Source organism: Amblyomma mixtum, chromosome 2 (assembly GCF_055824585.1).
Source record: "Amblyomma mixtum isolate Tamu chromosome 2, ASM5582458v1, whole genome shotgun sequence".
NCBI lineage: Eukaryota > Metazoa > Arthropoda > Arachnida > Ixodida > Ixodidae > Amblyomma > Amblyomma mixtum.
The window spans coordinates 3,452,537-3,468,455 of NC_143013.1; the positions used below are offsets into that span (position 1 = coordinate 3,452,537).

At 47.3% G+C, this 15,919-nt stretch overlaps 1 protein-coding gene across 1 annotated transcript; it reads left to right on the top strand.

Moving 5' to 3' along the window:
* Nucleotides 1–5,060: 5,060 nt before the first annotated feature.
* On the top strand, nt 5,061–13,637 carry LOC149358248 (uncharacterized). Its single transcript, XM_089567533.1, has 4 exons — nt 5,061–5,390; nt 5,984–6,752; nt 10,328–10,488; nt 12,739–13,637. The coding sequence occupies exons 1-4, from the start codon at nt 5,087–5,089 to the stop codon at nt 13,635–13,637; spliced, it is 2,133 nt and encodes a 710-aa protein (XP_089423659.1). The 5' UTR covers nt 5,061–5,086.
* The last annotated feature ends 2,282 nt before the right edge of the window (nt 13,638–15,919 follow it).

Sequence of the window (15,919 nt, forward strand, 5' to 3'; positions counted from 1 at the left end):
CAGAAATCGAATGAGATTACCACCTAATGTCATAAAGGCACTCTGTACTCAGAAGGGTACAGCGTCTTTTATTACCTTCTCATATTTTGTCTCTTTTCTCTCTTTATACAGACATGAAAGTTAAAACCACTTTGAGTGCTTGTTTTTTTTTTCTGTAAGAGAAGACGCGGGTGAAAAAAAGTGCAATTTTTTCCCGAAAAACGCATTTTTAGCTTTTGGTTTTTTATTATGTTCAAGCCTTTTTCTTTTGTGCCCAACAATACCAGCGCCGAATATAGATGCGAAAAAAAAAACTAAAGCCTGCGATACAAACACACCAAGTGACCGAAAAACGAGCACAATTGAGCTACTTTCAGAACGGCAACAAAATTTAGTCCAGTCTTAAAGAGGCATTCTAAAGTGTATTAATATTTGAAAAAATTTGAAGTTTTATACATTGCAAACATTTTCTCATTGCATTAAAGAAACCGTAGGGAGCAAAAGGCGGTATTTCTCAGAGCGGTCATATGCAACATACTGGAGGCGAATTTTGCAATGTATGCGTCAACTGTACTCGAAGCAGGCTGACGACTACAGACGACATTTCATTCTTCTCTCACACTCTTATCTTTTGCCATTTCGTCATTCCTTCTTGTTTTCTGAGTATTTTCTCTTTTGTTTGTTATTTTAATCACAACGTGCTTGAAGTTGATCACTCAGCACGGTCGGAAGAGACGTATGGTAAGTTTAAGGGACACTTCAGAAGTTGGACTGTGGCAGTCTGAGAGACAAAAATGAAGTTTTTGGCGTTCACTCAAAGTGGCCTGTTGGCTCGCGCTGTTCTTGCAATTTATGGTTCTTTGTCTTCTCACGTTTTTGTCTTTGTCGCTATCTTTTCTGGTCTGCTCAATCAATTATCTCCTCCTGAAAGGCTTTTCTCACCCTTTTTACTTTCATGTCTCTGGCATCACTTTGCAGGCATTCTCAAGCTGTCACGAGCGTCATTATCATCATCGACATTCCTGGCGCGGATTCTGCAGCGTATTCTCGCGAACGCGTGACCTGACACCAGCCCACGAGCCACTAATTCTACCTCGCGGCCTAAGCGGCTGTACCTTGCGAAGAAGCAGAAGCCGCGAAGTGTTGTTACGCTGTGTAGGAGACAAGTCTTGTTAGTTCCGCATCGCGTTCGCTGCCAGACCCCTCCGAAGGCGGCCAGAAACGCGAGACTCAGCTGTTTCGGATTAAGCGAGAGCTCTTCCCACGAATGAAGGTAAGATGATTGCCTTAGGAAAGATGGCCCTAATGCATTCTTCGCACACAAGGTTCCTTCACCTCATGTGGCTGAAGTTTTCATAATATGTAGATATGGACAGAAACTAAAAAACAACGGAAACACCCGATGAGCTAAAGTTAGAAGCCTTGCACATTAGATCTGCACCCTATGCTGTTAGCACTTCGTCCAACTCAACGCATCGTTACTATTACACGAAACCTCTACCATCTGTCAGAATAAAGACCTCATGTCACAGTGACTCAGTCTTGTCACTTTGCCCGTGTAATTCTCGCGAGTGTTTAACATAATCTTTGCCTGAAAATCCTTCCAGTTGTTCTGGAAAAATAAATTCAATTCAAATTCAAATCTAATTGTAGGCAGGGCGTGGCTCGCATGTTTATCGCATATCAGCAACGTACAGCGGATGGTTCTGCACGGCATACCGGATTGAAAACTTTAAAGACATGGTTCATATTCGGCAGCTATGTGAGATGAAGCAATGCTGCTGGACTAAAAACAACCCCTTTTATTCTCCTCATGCTGTAAAATTTGATTTCGAAATTGCTGAACGCCGCTACCAGTGCTTATCAATTATGCAACTTGATTACGCAGCGAATGTAGAGCAAAGCTCTGCTACAGCCGGCCTTTTTTTTAAACAGGTCGATACAGCTGTCGAATATGAGCAGATGAATTTCATGCAGACAAATAAAGGCGCCAGTTGTACTTCACGTGCTATTCTTGCATTTAACTTTTTTGCCGTAAATGTTAAGTAATCGGAGACACACTATGCTGTGGCAGATTTTGGGATTTACTCTCGTATCTCAGCGAAAACACAGCCTGCGCTCAGATTTAGAAAGGCACTGCCCCTAATATAAGAAAAAGCGAAAGAAAAGACATATACTGATTTCGATTTGAGCTTAAAATTTCACTGCTTAGAGTTACGCTGTTGTATTCACGAGCATTGTAACACTTCGTGCCGGTAACAAAAGGAACCAATTACCTGACTGCGTGCCGTGTTTTCTTGCGAACTAAGTGGGCGCTTTGCAGAACATATGAGAAAAAAAAAAGGTTAAATCTTGCAGAAACTGGAAGCTTGCGCCATAATTCCACCGTATACTGTGAACATGGTGTTGCCACTGTGCACATCTCCCAGCTACCGACTGACGTCTAATCCGAACATGAAGAGACAACCAGGGCCTCCAGTCAGGTCCTCTGCCTCTGCTCCTGAACTCAGCATCGGCCCGCGGTCATGGGGCGGCGGCTACCCGCACTTTCCCGGCCATGCGGAGCGGTCATCGTATTCTTCGATGCCCGATCTCACCGGAGTCGGACCCATGCCGTGGTGGGGAAACCCTATGATGGGCATGATGGGGCCACCTTTCGGTAAGTGGATGCTCTAACTTGTAGTTGACCAACGTCGGGTGCTATGATCGCCGAGGTGGTGTCATTGTCAGTAAAGCGAAAGCCGTAACTAATCCACTGCTCCGCGCTCATCGAACCAAACAAGATCATATCCGTTCTTCCGCACTGTGTGCATACACAAACAAGACACAATGTACACAGTCCATAACATGCATTATATACGACAGTTCTTCACCTACCTCTTTTGGCACGTGGGTAGGAACTGCGCTACATTGCTCTTCGTTCATTTTCCCTATCTCCTCCGACTTCACAGGGATCATCAACTGGGTCACCTGTCCGGCTCTACACAAGGCCACTGGCTTCTTCAACTGGCTGGCATCGAACCCACTGACATTTCCTTACACACATCGCAAAAGCTCTTTCCGTCAAACTTCGCTTCACTATGATTCCTGCCCACACGACCTCTGGCATTTATGCCGGCCGTCTTCAGGTCTCAGCCCTCCAGCACAACTCTCCGCCTTCCGGTACTACCACGTGGTACCGTAAACGCTTCCCATTCTGCTCCTCTCGGCGCCACAGCTTGAGTCATCGTGACGCGATTCGAAACAACTTCCATTGCATACGCCACTGGCCTCTACTCCAATCTAACTTGTCTGATTGCTGTGGAGACTGGTGCCATCGTGCATTCAACTCAGGAACTTGCTTCTCATCCCCTGATCCCCTTGACCAGATTCGCTTGGATTTGATGGAAGCCATTCGAGTGATTTGCGCGTGTCGCCCTCATGAGAAATTGCCCGTCGATCTCTTCTATGCTTTTTCGCAACTCTTCCTTGCCTCGGTCACTGTGCTCTGAGTGCCAGACCAAGCAGAGAGAGCCGGTAATGAGCTGACCCATCAACTTGCGCGCGAAACTCTTAACCGAGTGGCGGTGATCCTCTAGCCTTGACATTTACACCGGCCGAGACACTCTTTCACAACACGACCTTGAAGCAACATTACACACTCCTGCAACACTTACTGCGTGCATTACCTGCTTGCATTAACACACTCCTCCCCTCGGCGTGACTGTTCCTTTACCGTCTTAGCTTCGCTTCCACCTGCCCCGATTGCTCCCGCCATTACGCTTAAGTAGAAGACAAAAATTTGATTTAGTTGTTTATTTAGTTAGTTAGTTTGATTTATTTACGTACATCTTACCGCCCTCAAGGAAGGCATTGAGTAACAAAGGTCGAATACGAAAGGCTGAGGAAAGCAGGTAAAAATTGTAAGCTCAATGTTCCTCATAGCATGATCGAGTTATTGCTTCGGAACGTTAAACCCCATAAACCAAACCATGAGCATAATGGTAAGCAGAGCAAAACAGACCCAAAGCTAGTGAGCAGGTTTTCCCCTGAGTGACTTAGCAAGGTAGTGGGAGATCGCTTAGGTATTCTCTATTCATGTAATGAGAGGGCAAGAGAAGTTGCTCTTAAAGGGCAACTGCACCTCTTTTTAAGGATTCCGCACATTTCAAGAATTCAAATCTGTATAGCCTGCAGGTAAAGCATGTCAAATGTTTATGCGCTACCATTTAAAAAAGTGACGTATTCGGTAATTTAATTTTAGGCTCCTCCTCACATCCCCGGAAGTGTGAAGAGGAGCTCGGTGTGATGTCACCCAAGCTAAGATTTCAAATTTACGCTGCCGCCGACCACATCCTTCCTTGCCTAATTGGATGCTACTAATAAATGCAAGGAGGTCTTTGCCTTCGGTTGCGTTGGTTATTTTTCTTCGAAAGCAGGCATTTACGCGTTAGAAATGTACCGGTACCTTCGATGAATCCATGATGCCCCCCACTCCCCACTTGGAACTGTGCGCTGCGGAGATGCTTGATGATCGTCTCAATTTCAAATCGGCGATAACGTCACCATCTCAAATGCTGGCCCAAAAGGACTTCGCATGCTTTACCTGCAAGTTTCACACATTCGACCCCTTTAAGCTCGTCAGTTTCTAAACTTATACATTTAGCCTTTAACAATGCCTACTGAAGAATTTAGAGAAGTTCCCGTAGATAGAGTTGTGGCGGTATGTGGCAGATAAGCTGACAGATCTCACCTAGAGCGTCAGTTACAATCGCAATATTGTATTACTGAAGTAAATCGGAATAACAACGCCTCAAACCCTGTGCGTTACAAAACAAAGCTCGTTGTTTGAGGCATGCTTAACATGTTGCCTACGAACTGTTCAGCTCAGCGCGCAATCAGCTGCGAAACCAGAGATGAAGTTTCTATCGATCTTGCCCGAAACCGGTGTCATCAAACTGAACGAGACTGCACTGACAGCCGGTATCTCTTCAATTCTCCGGCGTGGCTCAAAACTTTTGCGATTTTTTTATGTGCGTTGATTTCCGAGTGCGGGAAGTAAAACAAGTAACCATTGTCTGCAGGATTCGCAGGAAGACGACACGATACGAGGACACTTAGACCACGGATGCCAGGAACGGCAGGTGTTATGACGCCGCCAGGCATGGGGACGCCTACCGGGTTCCCGGTGCCGGGAATGATCCCAACACGTGGCCCGTTCCTACCGCCATACTTTCCTGGGATGCCTGGGATGATGCCTGGCATGATGCCCGGCCCGATGCCTGGAATGATGACTGCGGGTATGACGCCTGGAATGATGCCCGGGATGTTCCCGGCTGTTATGGGCGGAGGCATGATGCCCGGAATGTTCCCGGGTGTTATGGGCGGCGGCATGATGCCCGGAATGTCTATGTATGCTGGAGGAATGCCAGGTTAGTTGCCATACCTTTCTAATGACCTTCCTACTCCCGTTCACGATAATGCGAAGCAGCATTACGGCTTTTCACTCAGCATGCCTGCTTAGTGACGTATGGTTTACAGTTTGGAGCAGTTAGCATTCTGCGTCGGTTTGCATTTTGCAGGTAACCAAACTTTCGCATCACCGTTAGGAGTACGTTGATGAACCAAAGTAATATTACTAGCTCCGCTCTACTTTATACTACAAAGTGCTAAACATAAGGCTCGTAGGTTGACACTGGCGCAAAAAGCCTCTCGATATATACTGTTAACTTTGAAGAAGAGCTACGCAGCTGACACCGCATGTCATGGATTCAAGATATGTATTGCTGCTTTCCAGTCGCATATCTGGTGGTCCCATGAGGCCCGTTAAAACGCAGGTGCGGATAGCACTGCTTCCTTCCCAAGTATGGATTCATAATTGAAAGACAGCCATGTTCTTGCACTTGTGCAGACTTTTGTTAGTTTTAGGTAAAAGAACAGCCAGTCAACACAATATTTCAGTATTGGAAAGACAGAGTTCCACCAAGCTAGCTCATTCATTCCCTTTTTCCGCATTGCTGGACAGGTATGGCGCCAGTTCACCCACAGCCACCTATGATGATGATGACACCGCCATACTTCGGCGGTGCTGCTACGCCGCCGTACCAGGCACCGCAAGTCACGGTTCTACCGCAGACCACCGGTTCTCAGCCTTGCGTCATCACAGTCCCCATTGGCGGTGCAGGCATGGGCTCTCAACCAAGCGTCATCCCGCTACCAATACCGACGCCCGTACCGATACCAGTCACTGGAAGCGGCAGTGGAGGAGGCACCGTGATTGTGACTGGCAACGCCCAGCCCCCTCCTGCCCCCTGCCCTCCTCCATACCAGTATCCACCTCCACAGCAGCAGCCACAGAGCAACGACTTGGCCGATTCAGCCGCGCTAATGATGATGATGCAGCAGATGAAATCCATGATGTCCCCTCGCGGAGGCCGCGTAAAAAACAAGAGGCCACACGAATTCTCCCCTGAAGAAGTGTCCCCACCCTCACTTTCACCGGACGCCGTGGCCTCACGGGCTAAGAAGAAGAAAGAGAAGGGTACCGTAGATAAGAAGGGCCAGTCAGGGATTCTGTCGCCAGGCAACGAAGGCTCCGATGAAGAGAAAGATGTTAAGAAGCCGGCCGATGAAAAAGTTGAGGATGTTGCAGCAGTGAAGGCTCAGGAAGATAAAGATGAAAAAAAGGAAGCGGAAGATGACGCACCTAAGACTAAAGAAGGGACGCAGGAAGGAGAGACTATGGGCAAGGGGCCCGATGCGGGAGCCCCGGCACTCAGCCTCAATTTTCCCAGGTACGGAGAACGCAGCTGAGATTAGTGAACTTGCACACCGTTTTCACTCCACTTTTAAGGCTGAAGCCTTCAATGCCTCATCGTTGTAAGCAGCAGTTGTCGACAGAAATGTCACGCTTTTCAATTGGTCGAAACGGTCGTGACGTCACAGTGCACGAATTTCAAACGGGGCCAATTGTACTTCGGCTAGTAACCATGCAACCAATTAAAGGGATCGTATAGTGATGCTCCAAGTAAGTGTGAATGAGTGAAGTAATTGCTTAATCACCGAATTAGCCTATTTAACCTTTATAATCAGGCCAGATAAATAAATAAAACCGAGTAGGAAATTGGTCGAGCTCGGGAATCGAACCCCGGTCTCCGGAGTGCGAGACGCGCATGCTAACCACTCCGCCACGCCAGCTCGATGGTTTGGAAAGAACAAAGGCGCGTCTAGTGAATACGGTGTCTTCATTCACTCCCATTTTCCTCCCTTCCCGTTACGGGGAGGTTCAGTTGTCCGCCGAGGTTGCGAGACAGATACATTTCCTTTCCTCAAAAACCAATTTAACGGCGAGCAAGGCGTAGGACCGAACGGGCGATGGCGTTCTGTGGACTCCCTGGCAGCGTTGCAAGACGCTGTCGCGTTTCACTCTTAGAGGCTTGGTTTGGTTTTATGGGGTTTAAAGTCCCAAAGCGACTAAGGCTATGAGAGACGCCGTAGTGGAGGGCTCCGGAAATTTCGACCACCTGGGGTTCTTTAACGTGCACTGACATCGCACAGTACACGGTCCTTTAGAATTTCTCCTCCAAAGAAATTCAACCGCCGCTGCCGGGTTCAAACCCGCGTCTTTCAGGTCAGCAGCCGAGCACCATAACCACTGAGCCCCCGCGGCGGCAAAAAAGCTCAACATCTTAACAACACATTAGTGACACAAGCAGCAGCACCGCGCTTAAGGCTTTCGCCTCACCGCAGTTTAGGTCAACAAAGTGCCCCCCTGAATTTTTGTGTGGAGGACACTTTTTTAATGTTCTTAACAATTTTTACGCAGTACCAAAGAACAAAAACAGGTAAACCTCACTGTACTGGTAATTCAGTCAGAAAGTACTCGTGTTAGTCTAGCGCTTGTTGCAGGTTTGTAATTTTATTTTTAGGCACCTTATGGGGATCAAAACCTACACCGATTTTGAGAGCACTGGACTATAGCTGGATACTTGTATAGCCTGATACTTCAAAATTCAGGTTTTTGTAGCTGCGCTTTCTGCCACTTATTTGCTGGGTTCCTATCACCGATATCAGAAGTAGGTTTTTTAGCTATCTTGAAATGAATATGTCCATATTATACTTTAGTTGTGACTGAATATGTCGCCACTAACAGCGGTTGTCCAGAACTGCGTCAAAATAACCGTCACTAAACTGTTATCAATAATTTTGCAAACAGAGTAAGAGATAGCAATATGCAAACATGGCCTCCCCCTTTCTTCCCACTACGTGCGCTCACGCACACACGCACCAGACACAGACGCACAGGTATATGGACACCTACGAGCTCAAGCACAGATAGACGAGCACGCACACACGTGTTTCCGGATGAGCCGCCGCAGTGGCTCGGTGGTTATGGTGTTCGGCTGCTGCCCCGAAAGACGCGAGTTCAATCTCGGCCGTGGCAATTTCAATTCGATTAGGGCGAAGTGCTAGAGGCCCGTGTACTTTGCGAGGTCAGTTAAGATTAAATAATCCCAGGTTATAAAAATTACCTGGAGTCCTGCACTACGGCACCTCTCAAAGCCTGAGTCACTTTGGGACGTTAAACCTCATAAAACCAAAACAAAACATTTGCCTGTTGTGGGCGAGAGCCTGCGCAGTACTCTGATATAGATCCTTTTCTGCGTCGTGGCTGCCTGACACTCGGGCTTGGCGATTACCGCAGCGGTCCTTGCACGCGTCTGCACCTGCCACCTCAGTGACATGCTATGTTCCATGACGTGTTCAGGAAGCAGACTGTTTGGCCGCCCACAGTTATTGATATTCTCTTTCATTTAACACAACCAGTGTAGTTCGACTGTTGTGTCGTTTTTTAAAATGACCCATGATAGAGAGTGACCTGTAATGATACCTGCCACAGCTGTCACGATTATCATTTCTTTAGTACGAATAATCTCCCCCCGTGTACGCGTCCCTAATTTTTATGTGTTCATTAAGCAGGTATGAAAGTTTTTCGACTTTCAGATAGTAAGCGAAGCTTCCGCGATGGGTCCTCCTTCATGCCCTGAAAATGTAGGCCATATTTCGTAAGCAAGCGGCGTTTACATTCAACGCAAATTCACCCCTTTAATGTATGTGACGTCATGAGCTGATATGAGGATATTTTTGCAGGCATGTTTGATGCATGACAGACGTTTTCCGGCCGCCAACAGCCGCTCCGCGCTAGCTGTACGAATAAATATCAGGCTCGTATATTGCAACCTTCAGACACTTCATGAATAGTGCCGTCGCATACAATCTCTAGTCAAATCACTCAACGCGCGCCTCACAAGTTGCATGATAACGAGTGTGATGTCAGTGTCGCGTAACTCGAGGCACTGAATCTTACCGCAGCAAAATATAGATTTTCATTTTGTAATCCCTGCGGTCGCAAACGAAACGCTGTATTGCTAATATTTGCTATTTAATCTTATTCTCTTCTCAGTTAAACAGAAATTCATCATGAATCATCAAATGTACTGTCACGTTGTAGTGACGGCAGTCCAGCCGTCATGAAGACACCAACAAGACTTGGAAAAAGGAGCTCTTTATTTGGGCTGACTTGCACCCGCAAAAGAGCTGAATCACTTGGAGGCGGCTTAAGCAACAAACGTGCTCGTCAGTCGTCGAACTACGAATGCCCGCCGCTCGCGGCATCGCTAAATTTAAAGCCAGCAAGGAAACTTCGAGATAACGGGTCAAGATCATCTACAGTAATCTGGAAACACGTAGATGCAGCTCTTCATGGCTGTGATTAATCGAGATTAGTCCGATCGCTTCTCGCGTCGCGAACAAAAATGATAACACCCCTTTCCTGCGGCCTTGCGCGAACGAACGGACACTACAATGATACGTGGCAGTGCTGTCAAATTACTTCACAAAAGCCACAAGACAGCGGAAATAGTGCCACATTTCCTTTCTAATAATACTCTGAAATGCTTCGAGACAGCTGTGAACGAAATCACAAACGACGACATGGCGCTAAAGTTATCGCCATTGTTTTAGAGGGGCCTGCAACGAATACATTCGGCTTGTGTTGTCCTTTATTATTTTTATCACGTACTTTTTGTATTCTGTACAATGTTCCAGCAAGAAATTCTCTCTCACACGAAGCTGAGTCTGAATAAATAAACTTAAATAAAACTCACTGAATAATTTTTAAGCAGGAGGATAGGCAGGAAGGTTAACCAGAAGAAGCCGGTTTTCTACTCGAATAACTTTTAGGAACTTGAGAATCTCGAGGTACTCCGCCTTAACTATGAACACTGCACTAAAGTGTCCTGTGGCTGCAGTAAAACTGACTGAAATGCAAGTGCGTGCTCAGTGTCCTAAGCCTTAACTCTCATCGCAGCACGGTGGCGCTCGGGCAAGAAACGGCGACGGCGGACGACGAAACAGAGGTTCCTCGTGGGTACAGCTTCCTTGGGATCTGCTGCTACGCCGTCTTCGTGGCTTTTCTCGTGTGCCTGGTCACCTTGGCTGTGGCGCCGACCCTCCTGCGGGCTTTGCTTGGTGCGCTTCTTCCAGCTCTTGCAACTGTGCAGGATTTCTCGGAAGTATCCCAAGTAGATTGCGACAGATATCTACTTAGAGATTGCTACCTAAGAGGATCTCTCTCAAGTCTCAAGCACTTCCCGGGCAGTGAAACTGACTTAGTGTTTTCCCCCATTTGTTTCTGCTCATTGCTTCCCAAACAAAGAAGCTGTAGCTGGTCATTAATGCGCCTGGCAAAACTCGAGTGAGCGTACCGAAAACTGCTCGCCATTCTCTTCCATTAAGGTTTAGCAGTTATCTAAATGTTTTTATTAGTAAATCCCAAGGTATCATAGCACTGAAGCAGCAGGTAGATTATTTGGATACAATTTTTTTTTTCTTCCCTAACGCTTGAACAGTGCAAAGACTATGTTGGGTACCCGCAGAAACTTCCGGCTAGTTAAATTGTTCTTTGAATGCCTAATGACCTGAAAAGGTATGTTTGTATCTCCACGCTCTCTCCTGACAACGTAATATCCTCTTTAGCGGGGAATTTAACACGCGACGCCGCGTGCTCTGCAGCGCTACCCCGCTACCCTCCGTCAGGGACGGCTTATGCACACGCTCATTATGCAGCAGTCATGCTTCTTCATCACTACATCTGATACGCCTACATAAATGGATGCGCTGCACAATGGCACACCGCCCCGAACCTCGTGTTTTAAACAGTGACCCTCACCCTCCAGACACCAAGTCTTACCCGACACCATGCTCTCAGATCACCACCCTATACAAATCGCTCTTTCATTACCACATCAACCTTGAAAGCGTCACTCCACACAAACTGGGGCCGGTTTCACCGCATCCAGAGCCCACACTTGTGCACATATTAAGAGTCCTTAACAAGCTCGCTACGTTCAGTACTAGTACTACTATGCACTCGAATCTCCCGTCCTACCACCCACACCCACCCATCATGAGGCTGTTAAAGCATCGCAAGCGCTTACTCACCAGCGCTCGCAACCAGCCACGCAGCACAAAACTCACACACCCAAAATCTTTAAGGCGGATATCCTCACCCGCTGAACCCTATTCGAGATTACGAACTCGAATCGCATCTGCGACTCAGTTAACAGCAAGCTTCGCACCGAATCGCCTTGCACCTACACCGCTACTGTCTTGCCCCACAGTCTCGCCCGCTCGCACTCTTTAAAAGCACCTTTCCCTTTCCTCCTCCAAATGGTCATCGACCTATAGATACCTCCTCCGCTCCGTTCCTTCTATCCCGAGCTGTCTTCTAGCTCCCTTCCTTCCTTCTACCACTCTCTAAGGTTACATGACGGCATAACTTTCCACCTTGCAGTGATTTCAAAAACGCCATACAGTCGGGGTGCGTTTCGTCCCTCTTTGAGGTAAAACGGCTTTTAAATTTGTGGCGCCATTTGATTTCAAAAGCACGCTGGGGAACACAGTTTGCAACAAACAACCCGCGGTAGCCAGGCTGTTAAGCCACTTGTGGCAATTATTTGCGAAACAACGATCGCGCTACTGTTGTGCGAGGAAAATTATCTTTCAGCGTACGCATGTGTTCCGTGAGATCTGCAGTTAAACGCTGATTTTACTGTTTCACCGAGAGCGCTAACGACACCGCGGTATTTTTCCAGTTATTCCAAAGATCATTTTTCTCTCAGGCTAGAATCGTTATTGATACGTCGCAAGGAGTGTCACTACCACTTTGTTCCCTATATGTCGCCATTTCTTGGTCTTATTACTGTAATTTGTTTTTCCTACCGCAAGTCAATATTATGCTGCGTGAGTACCAGGAGAAATAAATACAAATAAGTAAACGAAATTCAAAGAAACGCTGTCTTCTTCTCTGCCACCATCGCAATGTTGAAAGATTTTGCGAACAATTTTAATTGCGGCCTCCACGACGAGCTAATTTTTGTTGGAAGGTGAACGAAAATGTATTTTCCTGCGGTATTTTTTTTTGGTTTTGCGGCCTGATCATTTACATTTCATGGTCCTGACACGATCACGCTTGGGTAGCTGGGTTCACCTGAAGGGCGCATTGGATGCCAGAAGCCTATATTTGTTATGCGTGTTTTGCACTGCTTTGTAAAAATAACCGTTCAGCTTCTTGTTCTCATGAGTCAGACTTTTATTACGACAATTTGCACGACTTCAACTGCTTTCTCGGGCCTAGATTTTGCTGACTTCTCTACTGCGTGCCCCAAAGCTGTTTGCAGGAAACTAATTAAGAATAAAACAATCCTCATTTATTCGCAGACGCCCTCGGTCTCGTCAAACACAACGAAAAGAAGCCGGGCGGCGGAGTCATGGAGAGTGACAACATGAACGAGACCCAGCGTAATAATGCATTTGGCATCGACGAAGCGCCAACCCAAGCCCCCTTTTTCGACATCGCCGAAACTTTCGGCGAAATCGGCATCGATGACGAATTGCGCGATGGAGAATTCGCTGCCATAGTGACAAAACCTGCGTACCTCGGCTCGATTATTGATTGGCTCTTAAAAGCTGGCCTCAACCCAGGGGCGGAACATGGAGCTACAACGATAACGACGACTCCATTTCCCCTGCCCTATTGGAAGAAGCGATTGCTGAATCGAGAAAGCCATAACATCGCTAAAGACCATTCTGCTTCAAAGGCGGGAAGACCGCCTCATGGATTTATCCTTCCAGTTGGCGACAACAGCGACGCCTACATGAACGCGGCGGGTGGAAGCGGGCAAAATACTGAAACCACAAATAAAAGCAACGCGCATAACGTCACATCAACAGCGGTAAAGATGACTGCAGCGGAACAAACTTGGATGCACACGACAATCATCGAGCCGTCGACCACAGACATCGAAGTGAGCACCAAGTCCCCGATCAGGGAATTGATCGACAGTCTTCTTAGGAGGAGATCCCACACCTCCACAGCGGCCACGACACTGTGGCCTCTCCAAGACAGACTTCGATACCTTCCCAAGACTGTTTACTTCGAGTGGTTCCCCACGCAGACCCGGCCGACAGTGACTGCCCGTCGTCGTAGGACTCGGCGTCGTGGAAAAGGAATCACCCTCAGCTTCCTGTTGCCCGAAGTGCCGACCCGGGATATTGGAAAAATGGTATTCTACAAGGTTTTCCGCGATTTTGGCTACGAGGAGACCACGCACCCGTAAAGAGCAACGGACAAAAAGGATACCAATATTTTTCTTCAGACCGTGTTTTGTTCCTGCATGTGCCTTACGTCTTAAAGTGCGTTGTTTTTGAGCTCTGTGGAGATGATAATCAGTTTTCGCGAGCCCCATGTGCAGAAAATTACTGCCGGGTGAACTTAAGGTACTTACGTGCGGTTAATTAGCGAGCATTTCTCACGCTTTGCTGTACTAATCAAGTACGCAAAGTACTACTTAGTGGCCATTAACTATTTATTTGGTTTAACTAACTTTATAATGTAGATTTTGTAGTTGTTGATGGCAATTATTATTAATCAGTTTCCTAATTAGTCGATGCTTTCTGCTAATTGTTATTAAGTCCGACTGCCATGTATCATCTCTTTCTATTGGCTGATCCTATGATGTCAAGAGGTATCTTTTCGCAACTTTTTGCGCACACGCCGCGTTCGCGGCTGAGTGGAACTTGTAATGCTTTTGCATTTGTAAGCAACTGCGAATTCCGCGTTAAGTCGCGTCACTAGGCTCCTCGCACTGCCTTGATGTCTTATCGTATTTTTTATTAGCCTGGAGCTTGAACATTTAATAGCTGTGCAACAAAGATAGTGAGAAAGGTTTAGTTTTGAAGCGGCTTCATCTTTCAGATATCTGGATAGTTTGCGACACGATGGAAGCAGTGTAGAAGTCCACCCAAGCCACAAGTATTAAAAGATTGAGTGTCTGATGGTATGGAAGTGAACTCCTATTCAGCCACTGAACCCAGAGAAAGCAGAAGGCAATCTCCGTTTTCACTATACTCGGGGACTGCATTCTGTGGCTGCGTAGGGGAAGCTACGTACGAGTCCGCGCCGCCAGCTTAAACGCCTAACTCTCTCCTTCGTGAGCGCGTCATAAGAGCGCACTTGTGGAAGCCCCGTGCCTAATCCTCGTAGCTTTTACTGCATAGCCACAGAAAACTGTCCCCGAGTATAATGGCAACATGCGTCAAACTTGCTACGCTTGCTTAAGCGGTAAGCATATGACCTTTTGTGGTAGACGAACGGGTAGGTGAATTTTTCTTATTTGAAATATAAGAGCTGCTGTGGTAGCTCAGTGGTTTGGTGCTCTGCTGCTAACCCGAAAGACGTGGGTTCGATGACGGCCGCAACGGTGGAATTTCGATGGAGGCGGAATGCTAGAGAACCGTTTACTGTGTAATACCAGTGCACGTTAGCGATCCCCAGGTGGACGCAATATTCCGGCTAACTCCACCATGGCGTCCCTCGTAGCCTTAATCACTTTGGCACGTTGGAACCCATTCACTAAACCATTTTAAATTTACCACCTAAGTAAGCAATAATGACACCTGGAAGCTAACTCCCCATTAAAACCACTTTACCTGGGCTCCCTCTCGCGAACGCACATATGCCCGCTATATATATGATAACGAGGGATTCAAGGGTAACTCTGGCAGAAGAGCGTCATGGCACAAGGTTTTTCTCGTTTTTACTCAAGGTGGGATCAAGGACCCATCTCTCCAGCATTTCACTGTAAAGGAGCCGAGCACCAGGCAGGGGACAGCTTGTACCCATTCCATCATCGGGAGGGGGGGGGGGGGGGGGGGGGTACCCGGCGGCACTGGGGATCGAACCCCGCTCCTCCCGCGTGAGAGGCGGATGCTCAAAAAAAATTAGGCTACCGCTGCGGTAATATGCCCGCTATATATAGCCCATTATGTATGTATTCTTTATACATTCCTCTCCACGAAGCGGTACTTACAGGTCCGTGCTTATTCGATCGCTGTCGCTGAAACATCCGTCGTCACTTCTTCTGTATGGTATTCAAGCGCGCGCTACACCAGAACACTATCTCCATTAGGCTACAGTAACGCTGCCATGATACAATATGGCTTCTTTTCTGATACATGTCGCCGAATGCCAAAGATGTTATCATCGTCATCAGCCGGTCTAAACCCATTGAAGGGCGAAGGCCTCTCCCATCTGTCTCCAATTAACCCTGTTCTCTGCCAGCTGCAGCCACCGTATCTCTGCAAACTTCTAAATCTCATCCGCCCACCTAACTTTCTGCCACCCACTGCTACGCTTGTCGTCTCTTGGAATCCACTCCGTTACCCTTAAGGACGAGCGGTTATCTTGCTTTCGCATTACATGTCTTATCCAAGCCCATTTATTCCTCTTGATTTTGACTAGGGTATCATTGACCTGTGTTTGATGCCTAGCCCACTCTACCCACTTCCGGTCTCTTAACGTTACACCTATCAATTTTCTTTCAATAGGCGCTGCGTTGTC

Excerpts from the sequence above, each read along its gene's own strand:
- LOC149358248 (XM_089567533.1), top strand. The coding sequence starts at position 5,087 with ATGCCAGGAACGGCAGGTGTTATGACGCCGCCAGGCATGGGGACGCCT. Across the intron at positions 6,753-10,327 it reads CTCAGCCTCAATTTTCCCAG|CACGGTGGCGCTCGGGCAAG; the intron begins GTACGGAGAACG and ends CTCTCATCGCAG. Across the intron at positions 10,489-12,738 it reads CCTCCTGCGGGCTTTGCTTG|ACGCCCTCGGTCTCGTCAAA; the intron begins GTGCGCTTCTTC and ends ATTTATTCGCAG.